Raw genomic sequence first — 17,618 nt, forward strand, 5'->3', positions numbered from 1 at the left:
GCTGAAACACTTCTCAGAGTTTCTTATTTATTATCACCGATGTCTGACGTTGTGCAGCACTTTATCACATTTAAACAGGACTTGTAAATAAGCTGACTCCGGCCACTGTAGTGGTGCAGACCATCCCCTCTCAAAGTAGGTCATGAGTCAAAGTGATTTACAGTCTGACTCATGACTGTTCACAGAGCCAATCAGAGTCTATGAGGCAGGATCACAGTAGACTGAGCTGCATTGTATCAGGATCAGCCACGTTTTATGTTTGCAGTAAAACATTAAGATAAGGAAATCCAGAGGACAGACTAATAGTGGGAGTGGGATTACATCATTAATGGATAATGTAAGCAGATATTTCATGTTTTAAATCAGTCTTTTATTACACCAGCCCACACTTTATTCAACATCGAGTCTAACACTGATACATGTTTACTGAGTATTATAGTTGTTACAGGAGGTCATCATATAGACTTTGGATTAGTATTAGAATTGAACCTGTAAAAAAACAAAATAAAAACAAAACAATCCCTTCTGTTAAATTTATTTACAGGGACTGTAATGTGTTAATATTGAAACATAATGCAGCTACTTTGTTCCTTTAAATCCCAGCTTCCCTTTGACACCTCAGCCCTGCGAACTCTTTATTGTTCTTTTAATTTGCTTCAGAACATCATGACTACATAGTGTTAGTTGTCTGTATACTGAAAAGCAACAAATAAATAGACAGTTTAATATCACAACAGCAGTGTTGTCCAGGAAGAGGGGGGAAGTCTGGCATCATGACTGAGTACTGGTCAGTTATTTCCGTGTATATGCATGTGTAAAGGATGAAGGATGTTTCTGAGGAACAGAAAGTCACACGTTCCTCCCTCGTGAACCCAGGTCGCTGGACAGTTTCAGAGTTTTGACATCTATACTTTTATCTCCTCCTCTTCTTCACTTAATTCGTGAGACGCTTCGCGGCTTTGGGAAATAGATTGGTTTGTACCGCTACTGCTCCTCCTCACTCCCTTCGTGAAGGATCCTCCACCGTAGTGGCGGGACAGCACGTCAGCAGCCTTCTGGAACCTTTCTGCCTCCATGACAGGCTCCGATCTATGAGGGGACCGAGCGGACGCATCCGGTGTCCTTACAGACTTCCTGTCCTCCTCCTCTGTCAAATCAGACGTACCAGAGCACCGCCTGTTGTTTGTGTCCTGCCCGATTGACCCGCTGCACACGGAAAGGTCAGGTGAGGTGACTAGAGGGGTCTGCACGGGCGTCTCTGTTAGCGAGCTGTTGTCGTCTCCCTCCTCACCCTGCTCTTCCTCCCCTGCCTCTTGGCTGTGATTGGATATCCGAAGGCGGTTGGGGTCGTCAATCAAGCCCAAGACCTCAGCCATGAGAGAAGGGCCGAGGTCCACAGTGAAGGAAGTGAGGGAGTCCGAGCGCGTACGTGTTAGCCTGCCACTGTCTGGTGCCGAGCCTTTCTGCGCGTTTCCATCATGGAATTGTCTGTCGATGCGGGAGAGGCGCGGCAGAGTGACAAACCCAGACTGCAGACCTGCAAACAAAGACAAAAAGATGTGAATTAATTATATTACCAAATCAAACGAATCCTTTTTTTGATCTGCGAACAAGAACAAACATAGGCTGAACCTCAGCTGATCATGAAATGACCACATGTTGCTTAAGTTGCTTATATCTGCCTACAATTACTACAAGCTGCTTTATAACACATCTCCCCTCCAGCTCCTCCCTGCAGTGCCATATACTGATCAGTGTCATATCTGCTCTCTACTCTGATCAGTCTGTTGGTCTTCTGCTGCTGGTCCTGCCTCCAGCTTTCCATGTATGCACATGTGAGGTGAGGACAGATCCTCGCTGCTTTTTACACTTTTTGAGTTACTTCAAAAACAATTATCTTTGCAGTCTGAATATCACGATCAGAAAAAGAATAATGCCTGTATGTTAAAAAAATAATAATAAGCTTTAATTCTTGTGTGAGCTGGAGGTTATGTTCTGCAGTTTAGCTCTCTGACCAGAAGGGGGCAGCATGTAACAACCCACTGGTAATGTCAGGCTCCACGGTGCCTAACCAACGATAACTCACGCTGTCGTAAACACTGTGAATTAGTGTCACCATCACTTACTGTTAACTGTCAGTCAGCAGAAATGCAAGAGCAGTGAAGGGTGTTAAATGTTTTATAATGGAAGTCCAGCAACGTTAGTGAAGTGCTGGTGATGTTTGATTGATTTAGTTTTAAATTATATGTGTAAAAATTTGAGAAATAATGTTTAAGAAAAAAATCCAGACTGCAGAGCATCAGTGAAAAAACTATATTTGCAAATGACAACAGAGGGCGAATTCAAGACTGATAAGAAAAAGCTCGTGCCTTAGCTCACTGACTCTCTCTCTGATGGCTTACATCATCAACTTTGTGTGCATTCCTTATGAGGTGGGTAATAAATCTGGAGAGCAAAAGGGGATTTCCAGTCTCCACACTGCAGACCGCTGCCTGATAAGCTCTGAACACTCAGCAGATATAATGAATGGTGTGTTTATGGCGTTCACTGAGGCACACGCACACAGAGATGACAGGAAAAGCCCTGCGAGTCTTTCTCTTTCTTCCAAACCAGCTGTGTGTATGTGTAAGTGTGTGTGTTTATGGGCCTAATTGTGTACAGGGGTTGCCTTGGTGATTCCAAATGATTCAGAAGATGCCAGCGTGTTTACCGGTTGTCCTGGAGGAATGTGGGAATGGTGCTGAAAGAAGGGCCAGACTTTATAGTCAAAGTCTGCTGGAGAGTGAGCTCAGACGACAATGAGAAATTGTATCATAGTAACAGTTTGAATTTGAAGAACATAGTTCATCTTGAATATGACAGCATGGCTTAGATACTGGCTCGCTGCCTGGTTATTTTGGAGCATCACATTTAATTTTCTATATAAATACCTTTTGCAGGAACTTCTATCTCAACAACAAAATAGCACAAATTGGCTGTGATGTTAATGTGGCATTGGAAAGCTTCTAAAAGACTAGAAGATCATGACGTCAAACTCATATAATCACCTTGGTTTGTGCCCCTCCTGCCAATACTAATCATTCTTATGCTACAATAGAAAACTTTGTCCCATGTGAGGTGAGGCGAAACCACGAGTTCCACATTTATCAAGGCTGTCAAATGTCAAATGTCAGACCAAGTACAAAAAAAAACCAGACGATGCTGATGTGTCGTAAAAAATAATAACTACAATTTCAGCAACAGGATGCAGTTTTTCGACATTCAGTCCGTCTGACTGGACAAATGTGGTATTCTCTATCCACACAGCTAACAGCACTGCTACTCTAAAACATGCTCTGGTTACATATTGTATTGTTTTTTGTAGTTCTATCCTCTCTGGCTGACCACACAAACTTCTCTACAGAGTTCAAAGGATTAAAAATATGCATCTGCTGGTGTCAATACAAAAACATCGTTCATAGAACTAATTATTCCAGTCCTTTAACAGCTTCACCGACTTCCTGTAAAATACCACACTCAGTCTAAGATTCTGCTTCTTACTTTAAAGTCTCACCATAGCATCGCACCTCCATTCCTATTTTCTCTCTGATGTTCTGCACACTTCCCCTCCTTTATATACTCATGGGATCCCTCTGTTGATCTCTTTAAACCACCTGCTCCTCTGACCACCACAAACTTTTGTGGAGCTTTTTTCTTTGGAATTCTCTCTTTTAAAGCTTCCCTGCTCTGTTTGATCTTTAATTCTATGATGTATTAACTTTTAATTTTGTTTCCACCTGTTATTTTATGAATACTGTGCCTTTTGGCATTTAATCGCTCAAAACCTTCAAATGTCAAGGCAATGTTCGTAGGCATGTTTTGACACATGTAGTCTAGCCTCTGTAGCCTCTGTTGGATAATAAAAACTAAAAAGATCAAGAATGTGTGTGAGATAAAGGAGGGGCTGAAGACTAAAGTATATTCATTATTATAAGAGGTAACAATTCTGGTTATCTTGCTGGGTTTATTTGTGAGGTTTCAGAAATAAGTTTCAAAATAAGCTTCTGTCACAACCTCACAGGTTTATCTGACGTAACAGGAACAAGCAATTTGTAAATGGATAGTGCTTCTAATGGCTTATATTGTGACCTTTGACCTTTTCAGCCAACTGTGCAGTCCCACTGTCAACACGAGCGCACGCAGTCTGTGCTCGAAGTCGATTAATCTGTGCCGCCGTAGCTCGTGTGACACTCTTTCAGATAACACGCTGCTGCCTTCTTAATAAACCGTTATATTTGCGTATGATCGCCGCCTCTACATTTTCTCTGCTCACTTTTAATGACGATAATCTCACCGCTAAGATGCTTTACATAAGTCCAGTCCCATGCTGGAAGTGATTATCTGTATTATCTCACCATATGTGCAGAAGGAATCATCTGTTGAGCTGATGGAGCTGGGGAACAGCACCCTCTGCAGGCACCCATTAGATGAGTCTATGTTCAGCTGGGGCAAGGAGATCGCATTCTTGATGATAGGTGAGATATCTGGCGGCGGGGAAGACAAATCGCGAGAACCCCCTCGTGGCCGCGGACCAGAAGTCTTGCGCACATGCCGAAAGGTGCGTGTGAAGAATCCTGTTGTTTTGGAGCTGCTCGCTGAGTCCGGACTTCCTGGCTCCCTGATGCCTCCGTAGTTGCTGAGGAAGGAAGTGTCGCCAAACACATCCCCGCCACGACCGACGTGCATGGTGTGGCGGAAATCTCCCAGCGGTGGGCTGATCATGTCCACAGAGAGGTCGCTCTTGAAGCGACGTTTCCCTTGAGAGCCAGACACAAGGCCTTTAATCCCTGGCAGCTTTCCAAGACTCATAGTGGCAAAGAAAAGTTGCGTAATTTCCCTTTAAAATTTGAATGGAAACGCCTGGACTCTGATTACACGTCAGTCAAGTCTGAAATCCAGTTTGGGGTCCACTGGAAAAAAAAAAAAAGAAGGAAAAATTGAAAAGCCTGGACAGCGAGGAGAGAGAACAGAAATATGTGGTCGTTCAGTCAGCAGAGAATGTGTGTATAATCAATTCTCAATACAGTCACAGCCAGCTATTCATCCACTGCCTGCCCCCGGCGTCCTTTTACATCTCCACTCTAAGATGCCAAAATGAATGTAGAGCCATCCCCGTCTATTTCACCCTCTCTGTCTCCACTCATTCACCGCTGCTTTTGTCCAAAATGACCAAACGTACTTCTACTGTGCAACTGTAGATTTCGGTGATGACAAAATAACAAAGATAAACGTCAAACCACGCTTCCTCTGGTTACCTCAGCCTGAGAGCATAAGGCTGACTGAGTAGTTATTCAGCAAATTAAGAAAAGAAAATCACTTCACAGCTGAAAGGACACTCAGCTGTCAGACAGCTGTTTGAAAACAATAAACCAGGCTGGTTTTTATAGTGCTTTCACTTAATTTAATCCTTTGTTTACTCTTGAAGAACTTAAATTTTGCTTGCACACATTAAGAGAATTGTGTCACCAGGAAGTCTTATGAAGGTGTGCTTAATTTCCCTTTTATGAGGCTTTTACACAGAAACAAACAGCAGACATTAAAGGGTATAACAGAAATATTACTACATTCCTTCACTTGACGTACTTTCTCTTCTCACTATTGCTGATAGCCTAAATTAGCCTAAATTTGAGACAAACACTTGAGTGTGTGCCTGAGGTGTTACTCAGGTCTCTGTGGTTTCTAACCGCACTTTAGCAACCCATGAACATTGCATGCACACGGGGCAAGCAGTGATGAAATGCATGCATCCTGAATCACTGAATGGAAATTGTCAGTCTTTTGCTTTTATTGGTCAGTGAGCTTTATCTTGCTTGAGGTTCACAAGCTTTCAGGTACTTTCTGTAAAGACTCAAAAAATACAGCTGAAATTTAACACTGCTGCATTTCCGATATTGCTTACTGGCATTAAGTGTTTGTTCTGAGAGGGTCTTAAGTGTCTTATCCACTGCGCTGTTCTCCACTTGTCTTCCTTAGTGTCCGAGCAAACAAAAAACAGAGCGTCCGCTGCCATGCACAGTCTACCGCTGAAAAGATTTATCCATGTGTGGCACCACACTGTCCACAGGACATCCTGTCCCCAGGCCTTGTCGCCCGGCTTCTTTGTCCTCTGTTCCCTGTTCCCTGTGCACCCAAGAGGTAAAACCTTTTGAGAGCCAACGAAAGCAATCAGAGCAAAAGAAGAAGGCTGATGCGCTCTTGGAAAGGGCAATAAAGTAAAGCGGTGTAATCCAGTAACTGTTTCGTCTGCATCGTTCTGGGAGAACGATAAAGCTCCTTCAGGATTGTCCGTGCACTGGATTAGCTGCTAATCCCTTCTGTCTTCCCTCCCTCTCGGACTCCCTTACTAGCCTTCTTCAATCCACTTAGGACTTCAGTGTTTGCCAGGTAGGTTTTCATTCAGTTCACATGGGGCAAGCTAAAGATTAGGGAGAAAAAAGGAGAGAGATGAGAGTTACACGCAAGACCAAACCCTAAACAAGGAGTTTTCAGGCAGACATAAATGCATCAGAGCTCTAATATGTTGCACTGCTGGGATTATTTGCTGGGAAGTCTGTGACCGAACTTGACAAATAAAACCTGACGGGGAGCTTACAGAGTGTACTTAGACTCACCTCCTTACCCTTTACACACTTTTGTAGTTTAGAATCTGATTTAGTTTAATGTTGAAGCAGTGACTCGACAGGTGGGGAAATAATCAGCTCTTTGAATAAACGACTCTCCAAAAACATCCGAAGGTCCCCAGGTTCTGTTTTTCCTGGACACACTTAGAGGACTGTCTTCCTTCCTGCTGAACGAATGAATCCAAGGCAAAAGGAGCACTAGTAATCTCCAAACACGAGACCTTTCAACAACACAGCCAGCGATGGATTAACAGCACAGGCTGCAGGAGTTACTAGCCGAGGCTGCTGCCAGGCCAATCTGGAAGTGTGATCTAAGAACTTAAGTAAGATGATGGCACCACGCTTGCTGGGCATAGGTATGAACTAAGATCGCTTTCTATTCATTTTTGGTTACTGATAGAGTTCCAGCACAAAGATTTTGAAACAGATAACATTTACTGACCTGAAGAAGGGAAAGAAATCAGAGGAAAAAGTGGACATATTTGCAGAAAGAGCCAATATCCATTCATACAAGAAGAGGGAAAGTCTGGGGATTTGACCACTTCTGATCTCTCAGCTCAGCTTAATAATACTTAGCTTTAGTGATTTGGGCCTGTGCAGCACAAGAAGGTGAGTGACAGATAACCATTAACCTCAGAGGCAAACATGCAGTGTAGATGACAACACCAGCCTTGGAAAGAGTTGGATTGGAAACTGCTTTGTGCTGTTGGGAGTTTTAGATTAAATCCCCAACTTTTGAATTCCTTCAATTAAAATAAAAAATATGACTAGCTTTTTGTTTTTATTCCTATTTCCTAACACATTAGTATTACATATGAACGAGTGGAGCACCCTTTCAGGCAGAGTGCAACTTGTGTTTTTGGAGCTAAAATTTACAGATGTCCCATAAACACATCACGTGCAGGCACTCATGACCTCAGAGTTTTGAAAACAGGGACGTTAGGAAGATTCAGTCGCTGCAGTAAATGCTTGTGTCTGTGTGATTGTGGCTTCAACATGTTGCTGTGTAGAACAGGCAGAATGGTTTGCAGCTTTCTAAAAAACTGCTGATCCAAACATGTCCAGCTTTCTTTGTGGGGAGCAGAGTAATGACATTTAAAAAAAGACAACTTTATGGCCTGTCCTCACTTTCTACACCCATTGAAAAAGACTTTTTGAGAATTCGGACTAAGTTTTAGGTTTGGGTTTAGAACTAGGCCGGGGTTAAGTTAACAATTTTGTCAATTTGTTCTGATGGTTAAATTTAGAAGTAAGAAGCTTGGCAATTATTTAATGTCAATGATCGCAAAGATAACTAAACAAATGTGCACCTGTGTTTCTATGTGCCCCTCCCACTACACACAGAGTGGAGCAGCTAGCAGTCACTCTAGGGCAGGGTTGGAGTGTTAACTTTTCCAAGTTAACCACATTAGAAACTGGGACTGTTGTGGAGGGCTGCATCAATGAACTCAATTCAATTCAATTCAATTTTATTTACATAGCCCCAATTCACAGTCATAGCTGCCTCAATATTCTGCTTATTATGAATTTTATCTCTATGTAAGCATTTTTGGTGCAGCCATCCACAACAGTCCCAGTTCCACATGAGGCCCGTTTGGCAAAATTAATTGCACACCCCTGCTCTAGAGTAAACGCTGCATAAACACTGGCATCATGGAACAACTTTTCGCGTACATATAAGAAGCACTGGTAGAACTGGCCTCAAACTCGGTGCTGCACTCACTCAGGTTCCTAGCGATGTTTGACAAGGACCATATGAATCGCTATCGATGCAAATGAAAAGCAAACACAGGGACAAAGTCTCCTTGAATTATTACTACTAAGTGTGTTAATCAATCACAGCTTCTCATGGTGCAGCTATTATGTTTCTCCAGCTCTTCTAGCTGCCAAATTCTTCTAGGTACATAACAGACTTTTATATAATCTTCTTCCCCCTCCCCTCTTGTGACTTTGTGAGCAGTAATTCAGCTCAGCTCTCCATGTAAAATTAAGTGTAATTCCGGCACATAAACTCAGTTTGGAAACTTCAGTCCTACAATTGGCCTTGTTAGGAACACACAGAAAGACGTTTAGATGTGCTAAACATGCTAATTATCCCTAAATTGAACCTGCGGGTATCCGTAAACAAACCTGTTTCACATGAGCGGCCGGGCTGATTGCAGACACAGTGGCAAACATGCAGGTCTGAAAAGTGTAATGGGAACAGCGTGCAGCTGGGAGAGCAGACCGGACGCCATCAATTATGTGCATCAAATAAAGGATCTGGGGACGCTGATGAGAAGCACATTTATACCTCCGTCTTTAAGTGTGTGTCCCCCTCGGCTTCTATTTTAGGCTTTCACTTTAATTAATCTCACTGTCCTTTGTCTCTGTCTTTCCCTATGTCACAAAAACACACACACTGTCAAACATGCTTCCTGTCTCTGTCAGTCACCCAGCTGCAAGTGGAATTACCGCGTTAGTTAAACATCTGGTACCACAGACCCACAAACTGCAAAAATGGGCTCTGGAGACATCTGAGAGGCTGGCAGCGAAACATGGTCGCATGTAGACTTATATGGAGATGCAAGGCTGAGTCAGAGTGGATCAGCTCTGAAGTTGCTTCCTCCCCTGGACCGGAGGGCCGTCGTCCTCTTAGAGCACTGCACCAGCAAACTGCGGTTGAGGTCAGAGCACCCTGACCATTACACACAGCTCAAAAATACAGCATGCGCTCACTTTACAAGGATCGACTGCTGCAACGTGGCAATGCACTTCACGGCCTGCCATGAGGGTGTCTGTGCTGCACACGTTCAAGAGCACTATACATGATTTGACTCTGTCAGTGATGACTGAGAGGTGTGGGTTTACGCTGATTCAACTGATATCACAGTGCGTACATGGAAGCGCTCACTTGTATATGACCTTTATTTTCCTTCCTCTGTCGCGTACCTTGATGTTCTCTTGAGTCAACAAAACTTGTGCAGAAACACTGAAGATAACAACACTAACACTCCCCGACGGGTTCACTAACTTATTTTTTAGTGCACAAATACTGTGAGGAAAGCACTGCAAAACAACTGCAGGGTAAGCAAACACATCAGTCACTGTGGCCTTGTTTAACACTCGCCATCTGTCACTAGTTTCATGAATTCCTTTTTTTATGTTTGGGACTTGGGTCAACAAAACTCTGGGGAAACAAGGCCCGGCAACAGTTACGTGCAAACACGTCTGATTCTCTTTGAGAGCATCGCCTGACAAAGGCTATAATGAAATCTGCCAAACTTCCATCAAGCAAACACAATGAGAAGGTGCAGTTGATGAAATATTAAACTGGCAGTTTAAAGGAGTAATTATTAAGCACATAAAGCATGTTTAGTTCATTGTCCTCGTTCACTCACCATCCTCAAGAGAGGTCAGCGATTAACACAGGCCCAAGCCTCTGAAAGGACTCCAGTTGTTTAGATGGTTGAAGGGCAGCCTCTCTAACAGTGACGCCAGCTCCCTGACAGGCTGCCAGCCCAGTGATCTGAGACCTGGCACAAATCTGGGACAGTTGTTCTGTGGCTCAGCTGGAGGAGAACACCAACCAATTGATTTAAAACGCTTAAACCAAACAAAATCTCACCACCTCAGTGCACGTTAAGGGCTTTACAGTCACTTCTGTTTTAATTTGATTAAAAACACAAACCACCTCTGAGTTTGTGGGAAGTGACGCTGTTAAAGAGGATGTACAGAAAAAGTTACGCAAAAAGTCACTTCAAATGAAGTGACTGACAAGCTCGGGGATACAGAGAGACGTTTACTGAACAATGATGCTGCATTTGGATTGATACACCTGCAATATATGAACGGTGTGAAGCTTGGATAGCGCTTTTTGTTTGTTTCTTTGTTACTTTGCCGAGACAAACGGACTCTGTCATTGGAACAAAGGCGTGTAACAGGTTATTACAACTGAATAAGACGCAAAAGTGAAACAGCTCCATGCTGTTCTTCTCATACACTGAATGCATGCCTAAAAACGCACACACTGGAGCGTAAATTCATAGGAACACTTTATTCAGACCGCGTAACTGCACCTCGGCTATAACTTTTGCTGTTCTTATCGCAGGCTCATTAGCAGTTCTCGGTAAATTTCAAGCCACATGCACAAAGCCATTAACAAACTCCCTCGATTAATCTTACCTTAGAGAAAAGAAGGGAAAAAACGCAGAGAGCGGATTCTAAAAAAATTCGAGGTTACCATCTATTTTCGTTTTCATCCTGCTCGGTTTGCGGCGTGCACCGTAAGTTTCTGCTGGGACATCAGTGCACCGCAGCAGCGTAGCGGATCCGTGCTGGTGCTGCTGCTGCTGGCAAGTGAACTGGAAGGGGATGGGGAGGAAGAGGAGAGAGAGAGAAAGAAGGGTGTGGGTGGAGGTGGTAGGAGGACCTCGGAAGTGTGAAACCCTGCCTTATGCATGTATGTTATAGGTGAAGCAATGCAAAGCTAAAACCTGACCGAGAAGGATCAACATTAACTCAACATAAGAGGAATGAAAAGAAGAAAGAGTGTGAACAACGTGCAGATCTGTTCATCAGGCTTGTGATAAAGCAGAACGACTCAAACAGCAGAAATAGCTGACACAGTCACAGGCAGGTGTGAGCCTCATGGAGGGCTGGAGGCTTTAATAAGAAACTATAGTGGCCGTACCCACACTGTCCAGCCACTGTGAGGTTATACTTATAAATATGAGCACATGTCTAGAAGTTTTGCTCTTGTTTATTTTATTTTTTTTAATGTGCATTTACTTCCTGTCTGAACTCATCTGCATCTTTGGCCCTGCCTTTGGGCAGGAAGCAGTAACTCTTTATCAAAAACATGACCTGATATGTGCAGCAAATACACAGACACATGCACACGCCCTGACCTTTATTCAGATTTCCTCATATCTGCATAGATGTCATTTGTGGGTTTGTGGCTTTTTGAGGAGAAAAAATACACTCGTGGCCAAGCTTATGTGGGCATGCAACTATCTGTTTGCAGGTAGGTGTGTGATTGTGTGGGATATCTGTGTGAACAGCTCTTTAACAAAGCACATATCTCACACATATATCCACAGCAGACACAGAATAATTCTTTACTTTAAATCTGTTAAACCTTTGCTTCAGTTGACATCCATCAAACTCTTTAATATGACTTTTTAGAAGAGTTTTGGTGCTTCTTATTCTCACTAGTTTTGCTCTTTTAAACTGAGATTCAGAGGTTAAATTATCCCCGTAGGTCCACTAATGCCTACTTATCACTCACACCAGCTGTTGTAGTCCCAGAAATGAAAAAAAAAAAGAAAAGTCTAAAGATTTGACTGGATAAACAGAAGCCCAGATGTCTGATCTGATTACCTTATGATGTATATATGACAATGAAAAATCATTTTGAAACCTGCAAAATACGATCTCATTGCAAATGTTAAAGAGCAAGATAAAAAAGGGGGGATTGTGGGAGAGAAGCTGATAGCTCAGATGAAGTTGGTAAAGGGGAGGCGCTTGAAGAGAAGCAGATGTGATGAAGGGAGACGGTACTGCGGACGGATACGAGACAAGGTTTCATCACTGCTGTGTTAATCTGAGTGGTTGAGCAGCTCCCACTGACAAGTATCACAGGCTCTCTGATGAGCAGTGGAAAAAAAAAAGAAACAGAAGACAGAGGGAGTGAGCAATAACAGGAAGTCAGGCACCATAAACTATTGTGCTGAAAATATTGTCTCTGCTCAGGAGTGTTTGAGATCACGTTTTGAATTCTTGCACAAGCAAGTTATGGCAGAAATGGGCTCAAGCATGGATTAAAGAGGACAAACTGACCAAAAAACACACACAAAGCTTGTGGGAAAAAGAGGAGGAAAGAGAAGGGGGTGAAGAGGAAGGAATGCTAGTCAAACAGGATGAGAAGTCTCAGACAGACGAAGGCTTTCTGCACAGGAAATGGCTTTCTCGCAAATCAGAGAGGACGCCAAGAAGTTAAAACTCCTTTCAGATGCTGAAATTCATTTAGCAGTTAACGTCTCACTATCGCCATCGGCCTGTCAGTGTAATGAGCTCATCCAGTATAAACACATTTAAACAAATTAGCTATGGTTAAATATAAGGGTGATTTCACTTTGCACTTGGCTCCTGATTTAGAGACCAGATACAGGGTAGACTCCTGATCTCCACAAACCCAGATGTGCGTTTGTAGAAGACTCTGAAGGTGATATATGGAAGGTTTAAAAGGGACAAAAAAGAAGCTGATCTCTCTGTCTTTGCTGGATCTACGCTCCTGTTTTGGATGGATTCAGGCCTGCCAGGAAGCTGAGTGTTGGCTCGGAGACAATAGAGTATTGTAAAGCAAATCCTCAGTGCTTTCTAGGCTGCAATAAAACAACAGGCATGAACACAAAGACGCATGCTGAAACACTTTGTTTTTAGATACCGGGGTTTAAATTTAGGAGAGCCGTGTTTTTTAAGACAATAACGTCTGACGCAGATTATCTGTTTATTCTATTCTATAATTATACTGAGATCATTCCCTGGAAACTTTGCAACAAAAAGTTTCTCACCTTTTGCATCACATCAGCATTTTTGCATCAGAACTTTGTTAAACTCTTCCTGCAAAGTAATCTACCTCTTAGCTGTTGATCCACTAAGTCTCCAAGAGAAGCCCAGAGAGGCAAGCCAGATGTTTTTTTATGATGATGCAGATCTTTTGCAGGTTCTTTTTAGAGGTCAAGGAAATTATATATAAATAAAAATATTTAAAACTACCAAAACACGCAAAGGCTTAAGGTTGTGAGGGTTAATTACAGGACTTTTTCTGTGACCTCCTGCTAGAAAGCCATCTCTGTTAGTAGTCTCACACAAAGCAATGCGCCCCAGAGATGCTCTAACATGGGTTTGTGATGCTAAAGAAAAAATATGAGAATAATGAGGAGTAATTGGTAAGCCTTGACATTTGGCTTGAGCTAAAGTTGAACCCCAGTGTCCAGGGCAAAATTCCAGTATTTGACCCACACATCTACCCCTCCCACGTTCAGGGACGTTGCTCTTTAGTTCTTCAGCAAAAGCCATGGGGTTGTGCAATTCATAGTTTTGTGGTTAAGTTTTACAAACAAACACTTTAAAAAAGAAGAACCACAAAGAAGGAAAGAAAGCAGCTTTTTCACCAGTTCCTGAGAAAACATTTTTCCTCAACCAGTTTCTACCAGTTAAAAACAAAGAAGTCAACAAATTATCCCGGCTGAGCCCTTTTCGAACCTTAATTTATGTCTTAAAGGAAATAAATAAATTTAGATCAGACTGAAAATGTGCCTAATAACAATGGTGATTTAAAATGTGGGGAGCTTTTATATGAGTGGGGTATCACACAATTATTGGTGCGTTTCTGCAGTGTGCTTTAGAAAAACAAGAATCTGGAGTACTGAGATCTCTTAAGACATTTCAATGCATTGCATCACATAGTGTCCAAAAATTCAATTTGCATGTGTGTGCTGCATGTCTCTGTCAATTTTCTAAAAAGTGTGCATGCATGTATGAAGCTTTACTTTGCTCTGTAGGAAGCCACACTCCAGCTCAGTGATTCTCACCTTCTGCAGTGACAGAAAACAGCATAAGTAAGTGAGGGCACAGTTTTGTGCAGGGATATTGCATGACCTTTTTAAAAGCCAGGAGGAATCATTAGAGATACAAAGACTCAGCAAGAGTTAATCTCTTGTCCCTTTATGTCTGCCTGTGGAGACAGATGACGGTGCCTAGGAGCACCGGTGAGAAACCAGCCACTGTTCTCACAGAAATAGTTGCTCCTGCTCAGCGCGTACACCCAGATGCTGAGCTGGATATGAAAACAAAGGATATGTCAAAGATTATGAGCAACAACTAGATGGCTTCTTGAAATCTTACTGAATAACTTAACCCAACTAATACTCTCTCCAGGAGGGTTGATTGTCCTGTTGGTGAGTTTCATTGATGCCAGTTAACATGAAAAAGCCAGTGGTATGTGACCCAGCAGCAGGTGTGGCATCTGTCAAACCTTTGACCTTGGACAGAAAACAATGACACCCATATGCTATCTCTGCTTTTGTCCTCTTCAACTTTACATAAAGCACAGAAGCAGGAGCTGCCACAGAAAATAACACCGGGCATGTTGACATGTGAGCTTAAATACTCAGAAAAACGAGTGGAATCCGAAAAGACCAGAAAAATATATATAATGTGTATTGTGACGGTTTTATTACTATATAACCCTGATTCTGTTTTAAGGCAACTTTTAGCATGCGGTTATAGCAAAAGATGCCTTTTTAACACTGCGTATCTGAAAATTGATGTGCAGTGGTTTGTAAAGTTGTCTGTGTCTGCATTTCAAATGTGTGGTGAAGCTCAGATTTAGACAGTCCTGTTACACCCTGTAATTCTACTCAAACCTCACTGCCCTGGAAGGAGAGTGACAGGAAGAGGAGCAGGCCGGGGCGCCAGTTTTCACTGGCACCACAAAGATGTTTGTGTGTGCGTGTGCGAATATTTGTCTGTGTTGGTTTATCTAAATGTGAAAACAGACTCTAAGCACCACAATGGGTCAATTAAGGATGATTGATGCCGTGTTTTAGTGTGGGGGAAAGGTTACTTTTAGTGGTTGACGTTACTTTTGGACTAAACTACCTTTTTTTACTACTAGAGCGTACATTAAGAGTTTATATTTGCCTTTCACACAGCTCTAGATGTGTGCGTCCGTTTGTGTTGTATAATCCCAACTACAAACCAAAGACATTTTCCTCTTCTTTCATTCCAGCAGCTGCAAAACAGCCTGACCAAGACCAATAATGCATGATTTGTATAAAGAAGGAGACACCAAATTGATTATGCACTGTGTTGTGACTACAATACTGGCAAAAGAGCCAACCGCCATTTATATTTTGCCAGGAAAAATATATGGAAATACATATGCCCCTACCAACCACAACCTGGGACTACCTCAAGTAGACTAGTATACTATTTTCCAGGGAACACTGTTGGAACACTTTTTTTTTTTTTGTCTATCCTGTTACCTATTTAATATTACCTTATTGTTAGGGCTGTTTTTGTTGTGCATCTGCACTTTATTGTTGTCAATGTCTACGCATGGGACAGTGTGAAACGTAATTTCAATTCCTTTGTGTCAGAGATTTACAGTTAACAAACAGTCAGGTGAATAAACAACAATGAGACACTTGTGTAGGTTAACGTGCTGCACGGGTGAAAAGCTCAGAGCAAATCACACCGAACTGAAGTATTCGTTTATTTTTCGTTTATAGCAAGTACATTTGAAGAAATTGACAAATAAAGTTTTCTATTCTATTCTATTCTATTCTATTCTATTCTATATGCAAACATAGAGTTTGTACAATTCTAACGAGCTTGAAAGTGAATATTTGATCTATTTGGCACCTCTGTTCTTTAAGTAGTCTTCAGGAATAGTTCTCCAGGTTTCTTGAAGGACATCAAAGCTCTTCTTTAGATGCTGGCTGCCTTTTGTTTTGTTGCTTTAATAATGTTGAGGTCCGGCCTCTGGGGAGGCCAATCCATGACTGATGTCAGTGTTTATTGTGTGTTTTTCTATCCCGGTAGTGTGTTTGGTATCACTGTCATGCTGACAAACGAATGAGACACGTTCTAAATTGTATTGCATACTGGATAAAAGTCTGACGGTACTTTTCTGTGTCCAACATTTTTGACGAGAATTGAAATATTTCAATTTCTATTATCTTTAGCACTTTTCATAAATTCAACTAAAGAAATGGGAACAAATTCTTTTTAACAGGCTGCTAATTACAAAGTGTCTAAAAGTTATATTTTTGATAAGTTGACACAAAACTGGTACAAACCTCGATGTGCCACGTCAGGTACAAGGACTGGACTAAAAAAATGAGTGAAAAGCAGCAAATGTCTAAAGAAAACTGTCACAGACTTTCAGGAAACCCAGAGAACTATTGCTCAAGACGCCTTTAATAAAGTATAACAAAGTCTGGCTCCTTGGAAGCTAAATATAAATGATGTGTGGCACAAGACCTTTGAGCAGCACTGTGTATAATAATATTTTACAAAAGCAGGTCAGTTTAAGGCAATTAAAAATACCACCATAACAAGAAGGTTATCAGATGTCATCCCACACATTGTTTTTCTAGGCATGATGTTTGCTTTGCTAAGAATTTCTTCCTTCACTCTGATGTTCTGGTGATTATCGATGTTGATTCCATGCTAAACAGGAAATTGCATATAACTGTGGGATATTTACAAGATCTCATTAAGCTATGCTGGAGTTCCCACATTAGAGGAAAAGCACGTGTATTTCTTGGTCGTGGGAATCTAATCAGGCTTTTTTTTTACAAATCTATCTTCCTCTTTACCAGTAGGGAATAGTTGCTACACATCATTTAATATTAACCTAATATTAATTTCTCACTTATAAACTTTATCTTAAAGTATCCCTTATCAGCAGCCTGATCAGTCAGGGGATCTTCTGTCACAATCTTCTGCCTCCAAAGGAAGCATAAATCACATGTCATCAGATTTAAATCTGTCTCCGTTACTCATGCCCCCGCGGCTCGCTTTCTCTGCCTCTGTTTTCTAAAAAAGCCAGAAAAGATGCATTCTTTGTGGACACAAAGGGGTGATTCTGTGCAGCCGCCAGCCTTGAGTCATCGGTGGGGTCAGCTGCCGGGTGAAGAGCCAGGCCTGTTGTGTTCTGAGCAGGAGCGGAGAAGAACAACACAGATGAACCCAACAGAAATCAGCATTTTTGAGATGTTTTCATTCTGTTCTGGGTTCTTATTGCTTTAGCTGAAGTTGTTGGATCAGTACCGCATTCTTGTGGTCACGATAGTGCATTTTGCTTTTCAGATGTTGAAGCATGCACTTTTTTTTTATTCATAAAAGAAAAAGTCAAAGAGAAGAAAAATTAAATATGTGTAGTGAACGTAGGAACTCTACGCAGAC

At 42.0% G+C, this 17,618-nt stretch overlaps 1 protein-coding gene across 4 annotated transcripts; it reads right to left on the reverse strand.

Annotated features, from left to right (window-relative positions):
• Positions 1-348: 348 nt before the first annotated feature.
• On the reverse strand, positions 349-11,008 carry cdc42ep1b (CDC42 effector protein (Rho GTPase binding) 1b). 4 transcript variants are annotated; one of them, XM_026165656.2, is made up of 5 exons: positions 10,824-11,005; positions 10,040-10,210; positions 5,939-6,454; positions 4,395-4,949; positions 349-1,537 (listed from the first exon to the last, which is right to left on the reverse strand). In XM_026165656.2, the coding sequence occupies exons 4-5, from the start codon at positions 4,846-4,848 to the stop codon at positions 906-908; spliced, it is 1,086 nt and encodes a 361-aa protein (XP_026021441.1). In that variant the 5' UTR covers positions 4,849-4,949; positions 5,939-6,454; positions 10,040-10,210; positions 10,824-11,005; the 3' UTR covers positions 349-905. The 4 variants fall into 4 exon arrangements, with proteins under 4 accessions (XP_026021441.1, XP_080156565.1, XP_026021442.1 ...); XM_080300439.1 differs by having other exon boundaries at positions 4,395-6,454; XM_026165657.2 differs by lacking the exon at positions 10,040-10,210 and having other exon boundaries at positions 4,395-6,454; positions 10,824-11,008.
• Between the last annotated feature and the right edge of the window lie 6,610 nt (positions 11,009-17,618).

Source organism: Astatotilapia calliptera, chromosome 4 (assembly GCF_964374335.1).
Source record: "Astatotilapia calliptera chromosome 4, fAstCal68.1, whole genome shotgun sequence".
Lineage (NCBI taxonomy): Eukaryota > Metazoa > Chordata > Actinopteri > Cichliformes > Cichlidae > Astatotilapia > Astatotilapia calliptera.

What these genes read in the sequence shown, in the direction of transcription:
- cdc42ep1b (XM_026165657.2), bottom strand. Translation starts at nt 4,848, where the DNA reads ATGAGTCTTGGAAAGCTGCCAGGGATTAAAGGCCTTGTGTCTGGCTCT. An exon ending in TGATTCCTTCTGCACATATG is followed by an intron (nt 1,538 to 4,394) that starts GTGAGATAATAC and finishes CTTTGTTTGCAG; the next exon opens with GTCTGCAGTCTGGGTTTGTC.